The sequence below is a fragment of the Pan paniscus genome, chromosome 13 (assembly GCF_029289425.2).
Source record: "Pan paniscus chromosome 13, NHGRI_mPanPan1-v2.0_pri, whole genome shotgun sequence".
NCBI classification, from domain to species: Eukaryota; Metazoa; Chordata; class Mammalia; order Primates; family Hominidae; genus Pan; species Pan paniscus.
This window is the reverse complement of record NC_073262.2, coordinates 24,453,266-24,477,420: the sequence shown is the minus strand read 5'-3', so window position 1 is coordinate 24,477,420 and position 24,155 is coordinate 24,453,266. Positions and strand designations below refer to the sequence as shown.

The 24,155-nt window shown below is 40.7% G+C and overlaps 1 protein-coding gene across 2 annotated transcripts; it reads right to left on the bottom strand.

Annotated features, from left to right (window-relative positions):
• Nucleotides 1-4,174: 4,174 nt before the first annotated feature.
• On the bottom strand, nucleotides 4,175-23,698 carry RND3 (Rho family GTPase 3). Of its 2 annotated transcripts, XM_008969787.4 has the most exons (5): nucleotides 23,229-23,691; nucleotides 22,650-22,737; nucleotides 10,846-10,955; nucleotides 7,602-7,736; nucleotides 4,175-6,217 (listed from the first exon to the last, which is right to left on the bottom strand). In XM_008969787.4, exons 1-5 carry the CDS (start codon nucleotides 23,376-23,378, stop codon nucleotides 5,966-5,968), a joined length of 735 nt encoding a protein of 244 aa, XP_008968035.1. In that variant the 5' UTR covers nucleotides 23,379-23,691; the 3' UTR covers nucleotides 4,175-5,965. The 2 variants fall into 2 exon arrangements, with proteins under 2 accessions (XP_008968035.1, XP_063451203.1); XM_063595133.1 differs by lacking the exons at nucleotides 4,175-6,217; nucleotides 7,602-7,736; nucleotides 10,846-10,955 and having other exon boundaries at nucleotides 15,929-22,737; nucleotides 23,229-23,698.
• Between the last annotated feature and the right edge of the window lie 457 nt (nucleotides 23,699-24,155).

The following is a 24,155-nucleotide window of genomic DNA, read 5'->3' as shown; positions in this document are numbered from 1 at the left end:
TCTATAGAACAAGGACAGGGTCTAATTCATCTCTCTGTATGCCCAGCACAGAACACAGCATCTGAGACATAGAAAATACTCAGAGAGTATTTGTTGACTAAGTAAATGACTGGGTCTGCAAAAGCAAAAGGCATCACCCAAACAACTATTTCCATTGTATTATTTTCTACTCTCAGAAAAATTCCACTGCACTTGCCAGCAGTACCATATCTGGATTTGGAGGAAACCACACATTCTAATCCCATCAAATGGCAAATACACATTTGATTGGGCCTCCGCAAGCAATAGCCTCCTCGTTGGCCAGGGTCAGGGAGAACAGAGATTGAGAATCTGAAGGCCTGTTTTTAGTCTCTGCCGTTAGCTTAGCCACCCTGGGCAAGTCCCTGAATGTAACTAAACTTCCATATTCTTCTTTGTAAAATAGAGAAGTTTGACACAGAAATATTTGATCTGGGTACTATAGGTTCATGAATGAATATCAAGGGAAGTCTGTGAACTTCCTGAAATTGTGTGTAAAATGTTATGGCTATCTGAGTCATATGTATTTTTGCATTTTTAAGGAACAAAGGGTTTATAGCTGTCATTAAGTTTTTTAAAGGAAACCAACTTTTAAAAACAAGAGGTTAAGAAACTCCTGAATAGTTAATTTTGATATCTCTTTTTTCTATAAAATGTCTACACTTCTAAGAAAACTTCTAAAACTGCTTTAGCCCACAATATATATTTTTTCCTCTGATTGTCCATTCTCCCCATGATCAGTCACCACCTCAATATACTTTAAACATTTATGCAAGGCCAGGGTAAACGTCATCTACCTTAGCTGAATCTGGAGCTAGGTCTTTGACTTCTCCAAATTCCACACAGTAATTATCACAGTCATGCCCATAGTAAATATTGGATGAAAACTTTCACAGATTTATTTTATCCCAGAACACTGACTCTTTTTCCCTCCAATATTCTATGCCTTGCAGGACCAGGACCATAATTATCATCTATCTCAAAGGTGCTCAGGAGGCAGATATTAGAGGGAATATTTACTATGAATGTTCTCATAAAAGGCCAACAGGTTGAGGTGATTGTCCAGGAGCTTTGAGGGCACTAAGTGAAAAGAGAGTGATTTCTGATCTACTCAGGTGCGGCAGGGAGGCCATGCGTGAAGGGAGTGCCCAGGGTCTGTGGTAGCAGCTCCATGAGTAAAAACCATTGCCTCATCATCTAAAGAAGCCAAAAGCAAGGGGTGAAGGAAGAAAATAGTTTTGTTAGTGTACCTGTATTAGTTTCCTATTGTTCCTGTAACAAATTACCACAAATGTAGTGGATTAAAACAATATAAATTAATAATCTTACAGTTCTTGAGGTCAGAAATCTAAACTAGGTCCACAGGGCTGCAACTCTTCTGGAGGCCCTGGGGGAGAATTCCTTTCCTTGACCGTTCCAGCTTCCAGAGGCCAACTGTATCCTTTGGCTCATGGCCCCCTTTTTCTGTCTTCAAAGACAGCAGCATAAGCCAGGCATGGTGGCTCATACCTGTAATCCCAGCACTTTGAGAGATGGAGACCAGGAGTTTGAGACTAGCCTGGATAACATAGCAAGACTCCATCTCCACCAAAAAAAAAAAAAAATTAAAAATTAGCCAGGTATGGTAACATATACCTGTAGTCTCAGCTGTTCAGAAGGCTGAGGCAGGAGGGTCACTTGAGCTCAGGAGTTCAAGGCTGCAGTGAGCTATGATCACATTACTGCACTCCAGTCTGAGTGACAGAGAGTGAGACTCTGCCAAAAAAAAAAAAAATCCAGCAGCATAGCATCTTCAAATCTCTCTCCATCCTTCTGCCTGACCCTCTGTCATCTCTGTCATCACATTGCCACTGTCTGACTCTGATTCCTCCTACATAATTGTTATAAAGGTCTGTGACTACATGGGCCCTCTCTGGATAATCCAGAATAATCTTTCCATCACAAGATCTTTAATTTGATCACATCTGCAAAGTCCTTTTTGCTATACAAGGCAACATTCACAGTTTCTGGGATTAGGAGGTGGACATGCTTGGGGAGTCATTATGCAGCCCACCACAATACTTTATGTTGCTTGAGTCTATTTATTTATATGCCGTAGTTCTGTAGAAAGAGTCATATTCATGGAGATTATGTTCAGGAAAGGAGAAAACAGAAAGAGAATTTATGTAGCCAAGTATATGAACAAGTAAGTAAGTAAGAGGCAAGAACTATGTGCCCAGAGCTGAGAGGAACCTAAAGTTGTAAATAAGTTACCAACTGCCTCTAGGAGACATAAAGAACGAAGGAGCGTCCTCTCACTAGCAGTTGATCATCTTCCGTATGTGGTGTAACATATGCGGCTATTGCATTAATGTGCCTGGCTATGTATTGGGATATTTAGTGCCTACTCACTTTCTTTGATTCAGTTTATGTCAATGGAAATGACAACCAGATCTGGTGTACTATAGTTTGGTAGTGACTGTCTCCCACTACTACATTATAAATTCCCCATGTGAGAGATTGTATTTAATTCATGATTATGAGCCAAACTCAGAAAAGTGACAGGCATGTAGTAAGCACTCAATAAATATTTGGTGAATAGAAAAATGATAAAAATAAAAACTTTGAGGTTAAAACAGAATGCTGGTGTCAAAATAACCCAGTAGAAAAAGGATAAGCAGCTTTAAGAGTTTCAGGAGAGTTAGAAGATGAGGTCATTTAAAAAAATTCTTTCTAATAAAAATAACTCCCTGAGTTATTTCTAAGTTTGTACTCAAGACAGACTCCCTGCAAGACTAGAATCTTCTAAGAAACTATTCCTGTAAAAGATTAAAATGAGAGAGACACAGTGTAAGTCTTACTCAGAGTTTGAAAACCACCTTTTAGTATTTAAAAAGGCATTAACCATGATCATTAATCAATAGAAAGGAATGTTCACAGAATGCTTAGAAGAAATGTTTGCTAAGGCAAGAAGTCAGAGAAAACGAAGGCATCCATGCCCAAGGCTGAAGACAAACGTTTTTCTTTTGCTTCAACAAATTAAAGCTGCTAGGAAAGAACAATTGACCAGAGGGGAACATTACTGTACAGCATATAAAATACTGCCAAGGTCAGCAAAACCTCAGCTTTTTATTTATTGTTTTATTTTTCTGTGCCAGTGATTGTTGAGAAATGAGTTTCTTGCAAGCCTGACTTAGACATTATGCTCCGAAGTTACTCAACACCAAGGATTTGGAAAGTACTTTTATTTCCTTTACTATTTGATGACGAGAATGAGTTACAGACATTTTCAGTAAATCTCTGTGCTTAAAATTGTTTATAAGGCCATTTCATAATGTCAGTGTGCTTTAATTTGTTCACTCATGCCGGATTCTCTGCTTCCCCCTTTGCTTTGGGCTTCTGAGAATTATTTCCAAGCAAATAACTATACCTCCAAGATTCCCAAAGCCACTCAGAAAAAAAGAAGCCACAAGGATGCATCTTTTTATATGAAGTGACTTAGCTGTGTAAAAAGAAGCACTGTTTTAAAATCCCACAGAGTATCTTTGGACACTTATGTAAAACTTATATGTAAGTATTTTAGCTGAAGACTGAGAATCAACTGGATTTATGGGGAGATAGTCCTCTCTTTTAAGCTGTTCCATGCTTACTGTACATCTCCCAGATCAGTGGGGTAACTTGTATTATGTTGTGCTGTGTTATTTATCCTTCCACAAATTGCTGCAAAAGCTGTGTTCTGGGTCATCCCCACAACTGCTGTGAACAAGGGCATGCCTTGCGAGGTGGCATGGGTTAAGGACCAAGGCCCACAGGGCAGAGAGGCAAACTAGGCTCATATTAGTATTAAACCTGTGACTTGAGACTGCATCATATTGCTTCATTCTTAAAGACTTGAAGGATTTCCATCTTTTCTACAAGTTAATCTTAGGCAGTATCATGGCTCTTTTTTGTATATGATCAAATCACTTAATCTAATTATGCCCCATTTTTTTCTTGTGATTTGAAAGCATCATGAAAACTTTTATATATGCAGGTTTATCTGTTACTACTATGAAGAATCAAAAAATTCCAAAGCCTTCTAGTTCAGAAAATGTTAGGCCAGATTCTGTAATCACCTATGTTAAAGAACAAAGCTAAACAGCTAAATCAGGAAGTAGATAATAAAAGACAGATCACATTTAGACAAAGACATGGTTACTTTTTTATTTGAAGAAAAAAAAAGTATGTTTTAATAAATACTGCGGAAACATTGACCAAACAAACATACACAGTGACTTCAACAGTTTAAAAAATGCAACAAAAGTTCTGCTTTATAACAGTTATAACTTATTTTCTTTTTACAATATTTAAATACAGAAAGCACTCGCCAGCTATTTTGTAATACTGCCCAAAGCATAATGCTGCATCAATCAAAGCATATTATGTTGGTAAAATGTCTGTGTTTTATGGGAAATGACTGGAATCGAATTTTCTTGCAGAGACAAGACAAAGTGCTTGTAAGACATAGAACTGAGTGTTGTAATTACCTTAATCTCTCCTGTCACAATTTAAGGGGAGCACAGCTCAACACTTCAAAAACGAAGCACTATCATGGGAAAGAAAGCTCGTTTTCAACAAGCGCCAACAATAAACAGGTCAGATCTGGTTTCTTCTCTGAAAGAATCTCTAAAAGGAACTGGTCAAAAATATCTGTAAACTATTTTAAATGCTTATTATTTTACGTAACAACAGAGACCAAGTGCTGAACACAGACCTTGGCTGCATCTGTTCAGTGAGGTTTTAGCAATGACACTCTAGAAATGCCCTAGTATTATGTCAGGACTGAAAGTTTATCATATAATCTTCCACTAGGGATTCTCTAAAGCTTGGGTAAGTGGCATCTTCTCTCATCAATGTTCATTTAATGAAAAGTGAAATAAACCAACAGATTATCAGATGCTGTCAGTTTTGGAGCTTCAACCCAAAATAATAGTCCTTTTGCTTTGTATTTTTGGTAACTTAATTCCAGACAGCTTTACTCACAAACTGTGCTTTCTGCTACTATTCTTTCCTTCACTCATTACCTTTTCTGGTGAAAACAGTAACTACCTTTTTTCTCTCCTTGGATCATTCTATGACATCAAATCAAGACACCTTTTATTTGACTTTGCATTTTTATCAACGATGGCAAAAAATCACACAACTTCTAAACAGCGCACAAAAATATTACATTGAGCAATTTACCACTTTTTAATGACAATCACAATGAAGAACAGAACCATCAGACTGAATAAAAATCGACATTTTTTTCCTATTTGATCTATGCGATCTTTGTAGTGCTGGTCTACAAATCTTGCAAGATTGCAAAGGCTTTCCTTAGAACCATCCTACTCAGCTATCTTCAGGAAGGCAAGATTTCAAAGCCTCATAAAGTTTTCCTCTGGATATATCCCATGGGTCCTGATACAATTTCCTTTTTGATGATGAGCTAGAAAGAAATTAGATCACATCCTCTAGAAAACTAAATGCTAAGGTCACAGTGCCAGTTCCCCCGTGAGGACGGTATATTAACGTATACTTTTTGTAAAGGAGATTAAAACATTTAAAAATTAAATCAAAGTAGAGATCCATGAATAGATTATAACAAAAAAAAAAAAACCCAAAAACGCAAGCACCATTCAGAGTGTGATTTTTCTTCTTGGAGGTACTCGCATCCCCCCTCATCTTCCTCTAGCTCATTTGTATCTCTCATTTTTTGGCATATTTTTCAAGTCACACTTCAAAACTCTTCCATGTATTCACTTCTCATCACTTGGTCTACATGCCGAACCTAAGGTCAGGATTCCAAAAAGATGAGTATCCTCTCAAACGCCTCCTAAGCCTCTGGTATACATGACTTTGGCCGTGTACTTCATTTAGACTTCACCTTTTTGTTTGCTGTTGTTTTTTACACTAGATTCCTTTGTCTTCATTAAAGATCATGAAAGATTCACATCACAGTGCAGCTCTTTGCTTTGTCCTTTCGTAAGTCCGTAGCAACTGCCGAGAGTTCTGGTCTGCTAGGCATGTGTGAAATCCGCTTTGTGGCTCTCTGTGATTTGTTCCGCTTAACGTTTTTATTTGTCTTATTTACACATGCCAAGGTGGCAACGTGAAAAATGTCTCTGACGCTATTTTCCGACTGTAAAGCTGAGCATTCGATATAAGTAGCTGCTCCAATCTGTTTGGCCATATTTGCCCCCTGAGAAGCAAAAGAAGGGATTTTAATCAGCAATAAGACTTTGGGGGAAAGTTAGCTAGCATCTTCTAATACCACAAAATAATAATGCATTGCAAAACGTTTGCTGATATGTTAACTGAATTTTCCAAGTGTCATTGCAAAAAGAAAAGTTGTTAAAATGTAAACTGCCTTATTTATTACTTCATAACTATTTGCAGTCAAGAGCCAATCCCTAAGATGCCCAACTCTCATGGCTCATTAGAGGTGTTAGAGCTCTGAATAAATGCTAAAGGCTGATCTTAACAAAGGAAGACCCTGGTTATCAAACACTTAACATAAGGTGATTCAAAGAAGTGTAGAGTGGAGCTAACGAAGTGATTCATCTTCACTATCAACTGCAAGCAAGAGTTAACTGGTTATTCAGGTTTTCCAGGGTCACAGCAAGCATGGAATGGCCCAGAGAATCTTACTAGTGAAGTAAGTTAGCTGAAGGTCATGAACATAAACTCTGCATTTTCCACACAGCTCTGGCCGTGGCGATGATGTGGCCTTGAGAACCTGTTCCAGCGCCTCATGGTGCACTTCATTTCTCTTTTCTTGAGGGTAAATGGCATTCAAGACTAGTGACTAGGTTGTACCAAAAACAGGGGCAATGAATGAAATTTAAAATCGATTTTGAAATGTATGTGATTGTGTCTTACTTAGGGCCGAAATGCGTTGAGGAAAGGAATAATACTATTGTAACATCTGTTACTTTATGAAACACAACATATGTAATTTCTAAGTGTGAACCATACCACCAACGTACACAACAATAAGCATGTGCACATTAACCAAAACAACTTATTTAAAATACCAATTTTTTTGCTAATGAGAAATGGAAGACTAAGAAGACTGCGGTATTTAAAATGATGATTCTTAATAAAATTTTGGTATTTCAACATGAACTCTCTTTAGAATCTGGTTGTAGGTTTTATGAGAATGAGCTTTTGAAACTGATTCTCATTTCTAAATACTTGGGGGAAATGCTTACAGAAATGAAGACTCTCTGAAAGATGGTGTTATGGAGTGTTCCACTTTACTGGCAACAGCCTTATTATTGTGCGGCCAACTGTAAAATCAGATTACCTCTCTTAAAGAGTATTACTGATTTTGACCACATTCTCTCTTAAACCTATTTAAACCTACTGGGAGGTGCAGAAATATACAAGGTTAGCATATCAACTGTTTATGTACCCGAATATCATGTAATTACACTAATAAATGACAGCATTTTAAATTTCACAACTGACGACTGGGTGAGCCTTTAGAAAAGCAGCTACTTTTTATTTTATTTATTATGAGTGATAGTCCATTTCCTTCACTCTTTCTAAAATCCAGTTTTGCACATGGGCAACATACATACCTGGTCATAGGACACTGGTGTCTGCCTGTGATTGGAGAGCTCTACTAATGTACTAACATCTGTCCGCAGATCAGACTTGCAGCCAACCAAGAGCATTTTGGTATTTGGACAAAATTCCTGGATTTCACCTTTCCACTATGAAAGAAAAAAAAAAAGATTAAAAATGAACAAAGTAACGGCATCCATATCATGAAAACCATTTCTCCACTGGCTGACATTAGAATGAAACTCAGAAAAGATGTTAAAAAAGGAGTGTCCCTTGAGATGAAGAAGCAAACTTTGCATTTATCTCCTGAACAGATGTGAAGTTTTACTACTTTTTAAGCATTAGAGAATAATTATGTATATTATGATTGATTCTCCCTCTCTGTGACTCATCTGTTGCTACTGAAAGAGACTTGGTAGATGTTGTCCAAAGGTAGCTTCAATAATGTCTTAATTATTGGTGTGTCTCTTAAAGATAAATGTGTCTTAAGAATAATTATATATCCTAACAAGTGACCACATCCTTCGATGTGTGGATCTGATCCTCCTTCACTAGAAGGCTGGAGATAAGGCAGAGGCAACACTAGCACAAGTATGCATTCCCTGATCCCATCATGAAACACTGAAGCATGCCACCACGAGCTGAGGCTCTATTTAAGTACCTGAGATAGTTAATAAAACAGAACATCCTGCCTTGAAGGAGTTTCTGTTCACATGGTTGCATCAACACAGACCATGACATTTGCAAAGGAACATCTCTTGGGTCATCGGGAAGGCAGCCGGTCCTGTAGCTCATATGCCTTCAAGTTAGTTTAAAATGATTTCAATCTATTCCAATTTGTCTAGTTGTTTCATGATCTAACAAGAATTATTAGAACCTTCAGCAATGCCTGGCTTGGAATTCCAACTGTCCTCTTTAAGAACAAGCAAGCGGCTTTTTGTGGCTTCATTTCCTCAAGCTTGAGCTCTGCAACAGCATGGGAGTCAAGAGTTCAGGGCGGTCACAGGAGATCTTTGGCCTTTGAGGGCAGGGCCTAGAGAGGCTGAGATGGGGAAGTGGCGCCTGACTCTTCCCACCCACATTCACAAATATGTAAGTGTTCTACTAAGTACTGTGCCAGTGACAATGATGATTAAGACATAGCTGTGTCTTCTGGAAGGAAATTCACAGAATACTGGGGGTGATGAAGTCATGTATTAAGTATAACACTAGATAAGAGGGACATTCTGCAAGAATAACTTAAAAGATCACTAAAGGAGACATCTCCAAATCTAGGGGTGTACTTTGGGTAACGAACTCTAGTGCAAACTACACCAGAGGATTCAAAGGAGTAATATACTTTCCATAAGAGCCCATTTTGTCCACTTATTCCTCCCTTCCTCCCTCCCTCCCTCCCTTCCTTCCTTCCTTCTTTCCTTCTTTCCTCCCTCCCTTCCTCTCTCTCTCTCTCCCTCACTCCTTTCAGAATTATGTAGGAACACCTACCACATGCTAGGTGGCACTGGCATTAGAAGTGGAAGGTGAACTGGAAAAAAAAAAAAAGAAATCCTCCCTACTTCAAGTCATTCTAACCTCCTCTTTGATAGTGAAGGACTTAAAGGGTTCCATTAATCAAGACAAACCGCAGGGGTTATCATGAGCCTTAAACCTCACAGGAATGTAAAACATACTCATTAATATCTATAAGCCCAAAGTCACTATTCATTTGGTCTTAGAAGACAAAAGCAAAATAAAACAGGAGAAAGGCTTTTCATCATAAATTATGCATAGCCTGATACTACATCAAGTAAAATCTCTAGTAAATAAGCAACCCCTTTTATCTCCAGACAGAACTAGACATGTTGTTATGTTGCTCTTCAGCTGTGTAATGACTTTGGCCTCCCTCTGCATGTCTAGCAATTGTTTACAAGCATTAAAGACAGGAAAGGTGTATTCCTGCCTGGATTTGACAAGCATTAGCATTATTTGTGTTAGATATGTATTACTCAAAATTGAAAGGAGCTAAAAAGGAAAAAGAGTCTTTGATCTATTAAGAAAGAGATCTACTAAGAGTTTTATTGAACTCTGTTTGTAATATTTAGTAGAGACAGAAGGATTATTATACTTCAAATCCTGATTTCACAATGACACACAAGCCAAGCAATCAAATATAATAGGGGAATGTAAACTAATAAAAACACACAAAATACAAATAAATTCCACTAAAAATTAAAATGAAAAAAACAAAACCAACCTAGCCACACCTGCATGTTTGTCTTTCTCAATCCATACCATACTCAGACTGGGCTGCATGGGTCACCCCTCAGTTGACACTGCCTTGCTCTCAGCCACATCCGGTGTTGAAGCCAGTGTGTGGAGGAGAGGGAGTGCTCCAACAAGGATCTGATTCTGAAACCCCACAGCACACAGGCCAGGGCTGAGAAAATAGCTAGTGGCTAATAAATGCTGATCCATGGACTAACACGGCATGTGCCTTCTACAACTACCTGGAGGCTGAGTCTCAACTGCTGAAGGTCAAGAAACGCCCCTTCCTCCCACTGGCCTCCCTAGTTCCTGTGACCCATCCTGTAATAGGTCCTCTTCCTCTTGATCTCCCCCTGGTTCCTTCCAACCATAGCTTCCTTAGTTAGGTTCCTACGGAACCTGACTTACCTTTGCCTCCATAAACTATGTGTACATTATAATATATAACATGTTTACAAGCACTGCTTCCATATTACTAGAAAGATACCTGATCATAATTACTAGACAGATACCTGATCATCAGACAATTCACATTGGACACATCCCTATTCCTCCTACACTAGTTCCATTTCTGTTTCTAATAACACCATAACTAAAACACAGCTTCTTTGTTAAAATAGCCATTATTGCATTCCTTTCACTATCTGACTTGAGGTCAAATGTAAATCTGTAAACTAAGATGCAATCTGTTGAGTCACTGAAAGAAGGAAGGAAGACATGAATATGATAGTAATCAAATATAACTGTTGTTAGCTGTACCATTTTTCTCCCAAAGGACAAACATGAAGGCCCTTAAAAGGTATTTTGTTTCAGAGCTTCATGAAATAAAATTTCAAGCAAGTTCATCATCAAAAAGTGGAAACCCCATTTTGGTGTGAAAGGGTTCTTTCTAGTGTTTAATTACAAATTGTAAGGCAGGGAATTGACTAGAGTCTTTGAGCTTCCCAGCAAACCCCACGTTTCTATTTATACATCACCCAGTACTGAAGTGTGTCGTCATTCCCCAGCACTTGCCTTTTTGAGGACACTGTCCAGGGTCTCTGGTCTACTGATGTCAAAGCAAATCAGCACAGCATCCGAATCAGGGTAAGAGAGGGGGCGGACATTGTCATAGTAAGGAGAACCTGAGAAGAAACAAAGACACACAAATTTTCAGATGAGAGTCCCCTTGTCTGTCATGCATTAACTCTACCCTTTCCGGCTAAGTCCTTTGACTGTCACATCACGACCCGACTCCCACTTCCCCTAATTCTTGGAAAAGAATTCAAACAGACACACAAAAGCCTGCTTAGAAATATATGATGAATGAAGCCTCACATGTGTCTGACATAAATTCAAGAAGAGGGCCAGGATCTTAAGTGAAATCTGTATGGTTCAAAGACTAGGGCCTGAAGTTACCTGGGTGAAGTAGGGAAGCACCTGGGGCCAGGTGGTCTTGAGTGTAAACCTGCCTCCACCACTAAAAAGGGAGGGGGCAAGGTAGCTTTAGGACCCTGTGCCTCTGATTCTTCACTCATAAAATGAAGATGCTGACAACATACATACCTGAGATTAAGTAAACCCAGGCAGGGCCTGGCTTTTAGTAAGGGATCAATACGTATTAACTATGGGCATTATGGTTGTATTACTGCCGTTAAAAGCTGAGTGGTAGCAAGAACCATAAACTGAACTACTTCTTGGGAAAGAGACCAAAACTCAAGATCAGTTCTGACAGCAGGATAGGGGTGAATGAGGGAGAGAGGAAGAGGAAGGGTTCAACTATGCAAAGAGAAACCACATCAGTGTTACCCATCTCTAAGATGTAAGTTTAGATAGGCCATTGACCTTTGAGCTTGCTTATTTTAACTTATCGCCAAACCCTATATAGATTTTCTTCCTGTTACAACCAAGAATGTAATAAATGTCGTATAGGATCATGTCGCTTTTTTACAGAGTCCCATCTCTGAGAGTGACACTGAGGCATGATCCAAGGATCTTAACCTGAATTAAGTCCAGGGTACCCTAAAGGTTCAAGGCACCAGCCAATTAATTTAACCACAGAACTCTCTAGTCAATCAAGGAAGTTTCTTCTATTTCTTTAAGAATTCCAAAGGATGGGCAATTACATGAGGCCTATAGTTATGAAATGATTGACTAGAAAACTAAATACAGCCTGCCAAATGCCGCTTGTTTAAGAAATCATTTTCCGTATGCTGACATTTCACAAGCATCACATGAAAATGATTTTACTAGGCAAATATATACACACGTATGTATCTGACTCCAGAGTAGAAAAAGAAAATCTAAACCACCAAACTCTTTTAAAAGTCTATTTCATTTTGACATCACTTTCCATTTTGAGCAGAAAAACAGGACATGTTGTCCCCTGATAAATCAAAACCTCAATAGGCAAAGTCAGGAAGAGAGACTTAAAAAGCAGCTTTAGAAAAAATATCACTGTTTATATTTCTATCAAAACAACATTTGCTTGGAGGCTGTTCTTGTGATCTAAAAGGCACTATAGTCAGGGGGCATCGCCCTCTATTCACACAGTACACTCTGGGTCCCTGGCATCTGCTATGGAACCCCAGGCAACAGTGCAGCTTTTTCTCTAGCTCCTTTACGATAGAGAGTGACAACTTCAAGCCACGTGTGTCTGCTAAGCAAGGAAGAAAAGAATGTTACAAGAATCAGGAAGAAAAGTGTGAATAAATAGAGAATTAAGTCAGAGCTGTTCATGAGCTGCAGCAGCTGCCTACCCACATCTGGAACCAGGACCCTGGTAGAGCAGAGGCTGACAGCTGAAAGATATTTCCCAGAAGCTTAAAGCGTTTACAGTTTAAAAAGTCAAGTCATTTTAAGTATGAAGGTATATTAGAATGAGGCCGTCTCTGAAAATGACAAGCTGTGGCTGCCTTTTCAGTCGCTGAAAGTACTCTGAGGTGAAGAGAATAATTCACAAATAGTTCACCCATTTGAACATTCGAAAGGCATCAGAAACGAGATGGTTGAACAATATTTATGGCTACATTAGTATTTCCATATTAGTTCTAAGAAGTTCACACTTTCTCAACTAGAACCTTTCCTGTTTCTGTGTCCAAAGTGTAACTCTAGCACGGCACCTGCTGTAAACATTTGAATGACTCTTTCCAAACAGGCAGTCAGAAAATTCTAGATCATAGAGTGGAGCTCCAAATACTGGACATATAAATGAGAGTTTCCTCTACTCCTCAAAGTCCGCGAGAGACAACCTGATCCCAGACCCAGGAAGGCAAAGCTGCCAACAGTTAGGATTGTCAGAAACCTAACGAGGCTTCAGAGATCTCCTTTCCCAGAAATCACTCACATTAGGAAAAACCACTCTCTCCCTGTGGAGAGCTTCCAGTACAAGCAGACCTGGTATCTTTAGAGAACTGTTCCAGGTACCTACCAGCTCCTTTCAGGATACGATTTGTATGATATTAGAGTACTCACTGCTAATTCCAGATGTAATACTGCTCTATGACAATGGAGACCATCTTTTCCAAATAAAAAAATTAGGAAAAGCGATTGAAGAAATACAAAGAGGATAAAAGAGTTTAATTAAAATTGAGACTGCCAGGAAAATCCTGAGGAATGGTTTCAACATTCAGGCCACCACATGACTGCTGGGAATACCCCTCCCCCCTTTGTGGACTATGTTTCCCATCCCCCACCCATTTTATGGCCACAAAGGAGATCTGGCTTTGTGCTCAGCCCTGTGTCACCTGCTGGAGACTGCTACCTACTAAAATCAAGTGGGCTGGCTTCTGTGCTTAGTGCATATATCTAAATATCTGCAAAATTTAGACTCTGGCCTGATTTTAAAATGAAACGGAGTTCTCCAGTTAAACCAGATTTTCAGGGAAGTTTGTATCTGCTTTTGTTTTTATCCGGTTGACAGTATAAGTGAAAATACATATGTAGTGCAAAGGTTTATGAGAAATAAACCACCGTGCTTGTGGAGGTAGACAGGTAATTTTTAAGAGGTTTAACATGATCTAATTAGGGATGACACTTTGATCCCATTCTATTACTTTTGCTAATGAACAGTGCTGCTTTTAGATCAACACGAGTGTCCAAAGGTACTAGTAAAACTGATTCCCATATTTCTTAGTTATAAGCATAATTTGACTGCCAATGACAAGAGTAATTTATTTAAAATAACAAGACCATTTATTCACTATATTTTTGATAGGTTAAGTTTATCTTGTCTTAGATAGAAATATCTATTGTCTCTATTTTTTCAAAGTGAAAAATATTGATATAGAATTATCAAAGAACTGTCCCACCAGGAAAGATGTAAGTCATCAGCTCAGCAGGACTTTCAGGATAAAAAAAAACAAAGCAAAACAAAAAACAAAAACACACACACACAAAAACACCTCCTGTGTAACTTTACAGTGTTTACTCTGTGTTTAAGCACTTGGAATTCTTCCTTTTCTTCCCCATAAAGCCCAAGAGACCGCACAAAGGAAGTAAGGCAAGCAAAGCTGGAGAGGGCACGGTGGAATCACAGGTATGCGTGAGACAACGCATGCCAAAAAAAAAGGAAGAGGAATTCCAGAAATGACTCTGTGAAGTGAGAAGCAATAAAGAGGGGCAGAAATGACACCAAAGGAAGGAGCTGAAAGTAAGTGGGTAAAGCAGGAACAATACCTGCCCCTAACTCCTATATCCCTCCAGAAAAGTCTTACAACACCCTGTGAAGCCAAACAGAAAAAAAAAAAAAAAAAATTAACTTCTATAGGTGTTTTTAAAAGATGCACATGAAAAACTCCCAAGGTGCTAACTGTAGAACTAAACACAGCACAAGCAGGAGGGCTCAACAATTTTTACTAAGTATGAAAGTATTCAACTTTAACTGCAGTACATGGTAGGTATTGATATACACTGAGTATGTGCTCTAGTACCTAAGAATGCACTAAAGTCCAATAACATTTAGGGACTGTGTTTGGCTTGTCAAATGAAACTCTTTTTCAGCATGTGGAATAGGCTTCATGCATATGGAAATTCTCAGATGCAGCATTTCTCTGGTACTATATGAAACTTTTAAGCTCGCGACCCTATTCCAAGGTCCTTTTTAAGTAACCTGCCACACCTCTGAAGGAAAAACTTAGGGAAACTCTATATTGTAAAGAAACAACTACACTATATATGCAAAATGTGTACCCCGCTCACCCAGAAAATATAGTTGAAAGGCTTTGCTGGGAGTAGATTGGAACAAGTGTACACTTGGGGTTCTCTGAGTTGCTCAAGTTTGGCAAACATCAGCAAAGTTCTAGAGAGCTTTTGAAATTTCAGATCTTCCCATCTTTGTATTCAAGATCATTAATTCTGGGTGAGAGCAAAATTTCCAGCCAAAGAATAGTCACAACGTGCCTCACCCAGAAACTAATTCTTCAGACACATACCTGCCTGCTGAAGTCACCCTTTCGCAAATATAGAACACACCATATATGTACATAATTAAATGTATATGTAAGAAGATTCATGCCCAAAAGGAAGGCTTTATGGAACCTTTTGCAAAGTACCAGTTTAAACACTGTGAGGCTTTAGAGGAGTTGGAGAACTGAAAACTCTTCTTGTTGAATATTTCATAAATATAATTTATTTAACTTGAACCTTCATCTGAAAAGCTTCCCTTTCCCCCTTAAGAAATTTTTACCAAGAAGAGTAAGCTAAAGCTATTGCGTATTTTTGGCAGAGAAAAGTAGATTAACTTTTGGTATTTTTAGTGACCACCATGAGCACATCTGAACGCAGCAGCAGCTAACATGTGAGAGGGCATGATCTGCCCAATTATTACAAGATTGCATTTCCTCATGCCATCTCTAATCAGAGGAAAAGGTTTAAATTTGCAGCAATCTCAAGAATGTGAATCAAGTCTGGGCAGAACTTTTGTATCTGACTCAGTGTAAGACTGTTTAGTTCTTGTTTCAAGTAGTCTGCACAACAAATACCATGCCTGCAAATATGCAACAAACACTCCCAGGAAGAATATGTTTGTTTCTTCCATGGATTCAGGTAATAGGAACTATGAACAGATCTTATAAAATTTTGTGGGCATTTATGTGTTGCTATTAAAATGGAATAAATATTTTCTATTTCTGGGGGCAATGTAGATACAAAATTAGAAAGTCAGACAGGTAGATATGTTTGGCCTTTAAATAAAGTTTAGCTTTAAACTCCTAATCTTATTGAGGTACTTAAAAATATCTAAGAATCAAAATATTTTACTGACAGTGGAACCATGGTTAGGTCAAGAGCTTTAGGGAAAGGAGTATATGTATATGAATATGCCTAAAAGTAAATAGGGATAATGGATTCAAGTTTTTGTTTCATATGATATCTAAGAATCAGATTTCTTGGAGTAGAATCCCATGAGTGAATTCATCTTTCCACAAACTATGTCATCAGGCTCATTTTTCAAAACCAATGTGCACAACACCTGATCAAACTTCTGCGTCAACTACATTCCGTGTCAATAAAATGTTTGCTTTGCCAAGGGAGACTCTGAGAAAGTGACGAATATGTAGCAACTGAGAAGTCATTTAAAGGACATCAGAAAATGACTGAGCCACGACTAATTCATTTGGCAGAGCCCGCCAGGCACCATGAGCTAACTGGAGAAAGTATTGGTCCTTGGTGTCATATTTACATGCAAAAGAACTGGATTAATGAAGAAACATCTGGTTATTTCAGGTGGTATCAGAATGACCAATTTGGATGCTTCATTGAAATGTGCAACTTAGCAAGAAACCAGATTGGAAAAAAAAACAGCACTAAATGCGGCTAAAAAAAAAAAAATCTACAGACAGATGTAGCCTTAGAAAGAGCATTCATACCACCCCCTCCCCTTTTAGGAGGTTCCTTGGTTTAAATGGAAATTACTGCATGGTGGACAAATCTCCAAATGCAGTTTTATGTACTGCTTATTGGAAACCACTATACAAACTATCTGTTTTACCTTAACCCAGGTCTTTTACATAAGAGTTTCAGTGTGAAAACTCGTTAAGAATTAAACCTAGTTTTGAAACCCTAAGCTCCAATGGATCATTACTACCTGATGAAATGCTTGGTTTCCTGCAATTTCACAGTTGATATTCAAATCCCAAGCATCCATGCTTCTCTGGCTCCTTCATAAATTCTTAACCTCTTCCTTTCTCCAAGAAGGTTAATTTAAGTTATAATTCTCAGCTTCCAGAATCTTGTTTTATCTGAGAGCCACTAAATGTAAGCGAGTTTCCACGTGGAAGGAACGTTAAAAACTTCTTAGAACTTAGTCAACTTCTAGAAAGGAAGGGAATTGTGGTGAGCCTCAATGACCATTAAGTCATGAGTTAGGGAGCCTGGGCTGCCCTTGTGGCCTTCAAGAACTCTTTGGATCTTGTTGCTCCTTGAAAAATCCAGGTTTAGAACCTCCGGGCTCACCATCCTATAAACAGGTATTACAGCACTAGACAGGAGGAAGTCTTTCTATGTCCTCTGTTTGTCCTGTGGGTATTCAAAGAAGGTTGTCAGGGAAGAAGGATGTCTTTACCCTGTTCAAATCTCAGTCTACTGGCATCTCCTCTCACCTAAACACCTGACACTTAATCCGGGCTTCTCATTTGATTTCTTTTGTTAGTTTGGGAAAGCCTGAATATTTTAAATTTTATTGTCACTCATGTTTTCACCATGTCTGTCTTATCACATGGTGAAACTGTGAGTACCTAAGGGCAGAAGCTGCTCTCACCCAGCTCTGTACTCCTCCCATAGCATCTAGCAGATTGTATGCACACAAAAAGCACTAAACCATGTTTACTGGTTTTATAATCATTTTTATGTCTTGTCTAGATGTGTTCATTTATATGCTAAATCACCAAAAAAAAGGGGAGGGGGAGAGAGAGAGCAGTGATCCCCTTTTAAGCTGCTTTTCTGGATTAATTATATACTAATCTCCAATACTGCTGAACCATTTCCATCCCTATTAAGAAATATTTCATTAGAGAGCTTGTCACCAAGACCATTCTTCATACTTGATGTACAATAATCTAAATATAACAGCTTAGATAGACTTCTGTTTATAGAGAAGTTTGTCCTCATATTAAGGCCATTAGGTAACTAAGATATTTTTCCTCTCTTTTTCTCTAAGAAATAAAGGATACCACCTTAAGTGTTAATAATGCTAAAAACTAAAATAGGAAGTACTAACTTTAGCACTCAGGGCTTAAAAGAAACTTGGATCATGACAAGATTCGAAAGAGTGTTCATGAGGCAATAGCAGAGTTATTGTGGGGAATTTTAACAGCTGAATTGAATATGTTAAAAGTAATAATAAGCCTTAAATAAAATGTGCATTAACTTGCCTTGGTTAAAAAGCTGGAATGAATGATTATTACTCCCTAAATCACATGTGCTGAAATTACACTGCAATCAAATCTCTTAGGAAAAGATACAGTGATCCTTAAATGACTACATTTCTATTATTAGTAGGCATTTGGCTTCATGCTACAAATTACTTCTATGCTTGGCAAATGTGGCCAATTTTGAAGCACAAGATATTAGAATTACTTTGGTCTTACTTATTACTTCACAATTGAAACTATTACCCATTGTTTGGCAGAAACTCATTGGGTGAAATTTGAAAATCAATGGGAGCATTTCTGCAACTATTAAGAATGTTCATTTTATAATGAAAAATATTTTTTAGGAAAATGAAGAAGTTATGGGCCTTAAAAATTCCCTCTTTTAGATGATTCCTACAGCATTTTTACAAAGGTTTTGTTTACTTTTGTTGGGGGGGCTGGAGTACTGTAGCCCTAAGAATTGACTGGCAAAATGCCTTTTGTAGTTGCTTTAACTGGTGTGTGCAATGGGCTGGGGGGGGGCAGGGGTAGCTGCTTCCTATCTGAAGAGGATCCAGAGGATCTATAAGCCCTAGGATGTCTGACAAAGGAAAAACATTGCAACCAAGTGGAAAAGGGCACTGGGGTTCAAGGACCTGACAAAATTAGGTGCATCATGAGTTGTTAATGAAATACACACTAAACCAGAAGAGCTTCTTTTTCTCCATTACCCCACCTGAACTGTATGCTTCTTAGGAGCAGGACCATGCTTAATTAACACTGTATCTCTAAGGTCTTAACAGAGGGCCTGTTTATAGTGGATGCGGAAAAAAAGGAAGAGATGGATGGAGAAAGGGAGAAAGGAAGGAAATATTAAGTTACTGTGCCTTAAAAAGCAGGAAATTATTTTTTTTTCTTGGTGCAAAGAGACTTCACATATCCTACTTTCACTTGGTAGTCTTTCTCACATCCAAATTGGCAGAGTTTGCCTATGCATGATCATGACTGCTGGGGGCAAAAGTAGACCCCTTATGAGAAGCTGTCCAACTAAAGAGGCCAGATAAGAGAGGAACTGTTTCTGTCTTCTAAATGGTTGCCCTTCTGCTAGGAGGGTAAACAGGACAGAAAATATCATTCAAAGGACAATGTTCATCCCGTATCTCTCCCTATATAAGAGCAGTCAGGCACACCCAATTTTTCCTATATAAGTCTCTTTCACAAAGTTCTAGGAGGGAAATAAAAAGTGCAATTTATCTGACATTTAGAACTTTACAGACTTGGCTGGGATCTTTTCTCCAGAGTTATATTGATGGCCTTTGGAAAAAATAAATGTATCAAGAGGCATAAGGCATATGCAATTATTTTTACAATCTGAACTAAATAAATGTTTTAGTGGGCAAAGAAAATGTCAAACATTTACCAAAAAATAATCCTGTCCAGAAATTTGCCATGAAAAGCTTGGAATTAAATGGAAAAATGTTAAAGATCCTTGAAATAATTAGTTGTTGATTCAATGGTTCCTGCTAGATATAAACAACAAATCACTTTTGATGGAAACAGGCTATTCTTAGAATTTAAGTAAGCAGTGCTTGGTGACTGTGTTTAACTAACTAACATTTCACCTCATGAACAAATAATGGAATTCTAAATAATTCCCTTATGCCTCTTTTTTCCATTTGTTTAAATCTAAATTCTAACTAAGATTTCATTACCGGATAATTTTGCAGTACAAAATTTTCTTCATCACATTTTCAAACCTTTATATTTTAGTTAAACATACATAAGTTTTGGTTTCATTAAATAAAAAGACAAGTGATTATTTCACTACAAATTCATTTCAGATGATTATCTTTAATTCGATGAAAGGCAATGTTTATAAAGTTGCCATTCTTTGTGCACAGGTAATTCAGTGTGAATAAATGTCAGGGAACCTCATCTCCTTGGCAACTATGCATATCATTACTCATTTACTCATTCATCAGATTTTATTGGATAACTGCTGTATGCAAGGCATTGTGCTATGTGTGCAGAGTCTACGAACTGCAGAGTTTTGATTAAATGCATGAAGATACCTGAAGTGGTATTTATCTGCACATACGAAGGACAGCCTCCAACTACAAACTGCCCACATTTTGTTTTATGTTCTAGCCTTTATCAAACAATGTGCCTTTTCTCCCCTAAAAGAATCAATTTAGCCCTTTAGGCATCGATTCCGAAATATCCGTTGGTGGTCCTGTCACTCTTGAAGCTTGAGATAGGAAATGTATAGCCCAGCATTCCTATAAGCCCACCCATTCCCCTTCCCTGTCCAGATGGGTTTCATTCCTAAATCCACCAGGAAGCCTGGCTCTGCCCAGAACCTGGCTTGCTTTGTAGGCTGTGAAAACCCCAGCACGGGATGCCAGATCCCCTAAGACTAAGAGCTGAAGCCAACCAACATCCTGGGAAACAAAAAGACCTGCCTGTCCAGCGTAATAAAGCCAAGAAGTGTACAGCTGGGAGAGATCCTGCACATCATCTAGCTCAGTGTCCTCTTTTTACAGATGATGAAAATGAGACCCAGGGAGATAGGGGATTTGCACACAGAAATCCATGGTAACCAGGAGCTAAGATCTAAACACAGCTTTGTATCAACGACTGGTTCAGACACACTGCTCCACCCCGTGCCAAAATAATTTTTATCGTGCATTAGGTCCAAAGAGGGCTGCCGGTTGGGGCAGGGAGTACTGGTGCTTATTATCGGTACCACACCAGCTGTGCCATCCAGTAGGCATAACAAATACATACCATGATATGTCTGGGAATCAGAGCCCATTAAGTACCAGGCTGTAAAATAATTCTGATAGGAACTACTGAAATAAGGAACCACTTGAATTCTGTCTACCAACACCTTCTCCAGAGTTTCGAGTCTGTGTACCATCCCCAACAGAAAACACGGCGGCAAAGTCCTGATTCTGCTGCCCTTGGAACGGCTGAGAAAGAGCCTGACTCCAGGGGGAAACAAAATCAGCCCTTCTCACTGCAGCAGTCGGAGCATCTGGCACCGACCATGAGAGGCGCTCGCTCGTGCGAGACTTCTCGCTTGCCTTTGTGCTGGGACTGCCTCTGGCGACCCTGTCAGTCTTGTTCCTTCCTCTTGCTCTCTGAACCCCCGCGTCCCTCGGGGGCTCCAGCGGTTCAAGCCCAGGGCTGTGGGAAGCTCACAGAAACACCTCCACGAGGCCACTCCCCGCTGGGCGCGGCTCCACCTCGGGGCCTCCCTGCCTAACAGCAAACCTGCTTGTTGGCACTTGCGCGTTCCTCCTCGCCAGTTTCACCCGGATTTGGCTCGGTCCGCCAGCAACCCAGCTCCCTGCTAAATTCCCAGCCCTAAGCGCAGGGGCCTTTACCCAGCCTTCCCAGTGGGTCCTGCTTTTCCATAGCCGACACCCTTCTTGGAAACAAACTCGCTAGACACCGCTGGTTAGGGCGGCGGGTGCCTATGTCCCAGCCCAAGACCTCAGATGGTGCCCCCCTGCCACTCCCCGGCCTTTGACCTGGCCTAAACCCCTAACTCAGCCGGGGGGCCGGATGCCTTCCCACCGGGAGGGTACCTAGCCCTCCCTACCACCGCGCGCCAGGTAGGTGGGTGGGCGCATGGGAAAGCAATAACCCGGCCTTGAACCTCAGACCCATGAATATAACCCACCGCATCGCCAATAATTCAACTAGACTGGAAGGTCAAAGGCGAATAGTGTTGCCCGCGGCCTTGGAGGCAAGCCGAGTGGGGGATGCAATAGAGGTCAGGAGGGGCTGGTGTGGTGAAGGGGAAACGGACGTGATCACTGGGATGGAGTGGGGGAAAAAGGGAAAAGCTCGGTACAGGTGGGCACCGAGGCACCGCGGGCGGCCGGCAGCGCGAAGAGGAGGTTCAGCTGCTGCCCGGCCCCTGCGCCACCAGCGCATTCCTGGGTGTAGGCGTCACGGGCGCCGCGGCTGCCTGCGCTCAGTTTCTTTCCCCCAACAGCGGCAATTGCACGTAACCGCGTCGCCTCTGGGATTTTCTCCCGCCTCCCATCACCCCCGCGGCGCTCCCCGCCTCCCCGCCAACCAGCAGGTTAGATATAGGAGGGGCGCCCGCCTTGAGCCAGGTGGTTCCGCCGAGGCGCACGCAGCGCCCATGCAACACCCCACAGTATCGGGCCACCTCGGCCGACCCAAGGCGACTTGACCACGACTCCGCGGGCGGACTGCGCCTGGCCACTAGTGGCTCCAACCGCGGGGTCACCCTGCGGGCACACAGCGCTCTCCTCTCCCCACTGCTATCTCCTCGTCCACGCTGTCGTCTGCCGCCCCCACCCAGAAGGGATACAATTTTCGCCCAACAGGGACCGTGGGAATCCCTTGGGAGGGGCGCAGACGGCTTGTAGCGCGCGGTTTCCCGAGACCCGCCGCGCATCCCCCAGCGACTGGAAACCCGCCCCAAGCGCCACGCGGTCCTCCCACTCTTACCCGAAGTGTCCCACAGGCTCAACTCTATTCTTTGTGTGTCGATTTCAAAACTGGCCGTGTAATTCTCAAACACTGTAGGAACGTAATTCTGGATAGACAAAATGGGCAAAAGAGGAAGGAAAGAGGGCAAAGAGGTTACGTTTAAACGCACGACACCCATTGAACACCCTTCCCCTCCCCGCTCCCCAGTTAAGAAAGAAAACCTTCACACATCAGACCACACACTAAGCACATGGACCCTTTCCGAAACCCCTATCCTACTCCCCACTCACCCCACCCGGCTCTCACAGATCTGCTGACCCGAATCTCCCAACCCCAGGTTATGCACACAGGAACGAACAAGTTTCAGGAGCTAACCAGCCCATGTGCAGGCGCGTCCCAACCCTAAAAGCTTCCAGCGCACTTTCCCTTTCCCCGCAGTCTAATCAGGGGAAAGTAGTAAGGGCCGAGAAAGACTTTTTTTTTTCTTTTCTTTTCTTTTTTTTTTAAGGGAAAACGGATGAAAGCGGGGAGGCCCACCTCGGGACTGGGATCCCACTGGCCGACCCCCTCGTGGAAGCCGCGGCCGGCCACACTCACCTCGGGGAAGCAGTCCTTGGCGAAGACATGGAGCAGCGCAGTTTTTCCACACTGACTGTCTCCCACCACAACTATCTTGCATTTCACGTTCTGATTAGGATCCATGATAGATTTGCTGGATAATTTCTGGCTGGCTCTTCTCTCCTTCATTGATGTTGCCTTATTTTCTCTTGGAACAGGAATTCTCTCTTAAGAAGAAAATATATATATATATTTCTCTCTTTATAAAAAGCAGATATAAAAATAAATCACAAGGCTGATGGGCAACCCCTGAAACGCGGCGCAGACGAAGAGGAGAGCGAGAGGAGCAGGCTGGTTACTCCCCTCCAACAAGTTTTAAGCCTGACTCCTCACCGCGCCTCCCAAGTCCAATTCCGAGCCGACTGCTTTGTTTCACGCTCTCTGCGCGGCTTTATACGCCCGGCCTTCCAATCCTCTTCTTTCTCAATGAGAGGAGGAAACTGATCTGCCTCCTCCCCTTTTGTGGAGCCTGGGAGCGAGCGCTGTTGGCGTTGCATGCCGAAAATGTAAGCAGTGCGCCCTCTAGGGTGCCCATTCGGGATCTATTTTAGACCAAGGCTCTTAGACAACATGAAGATCCCAAAGATGCTTTGCTGACAAGTCCACAGGGCAAGGTGGGAAACTGGTATCTGTGCATACTGATTTGAACTACAATCCCTTTAAATATAGTTTAATAGGGGCTTATCTGTAGAAGCCTCATGAGCATTTATGAAAACAAAAACATTTCCCACCCAAGTTAAAGGACAGTGATAAAACATAGGAAGCAAATCTTGGGTGGAGAATAGTTGAGTGGTTCTATTTTTTTTTTAATGGTTTGTATCAGGTACATAGGCCATGGACCAATAGATCAGCCTCTTTATTCCAGATGCAAGAACAGGCTTGCCTGGGTCACGGTAGTAGACTGGC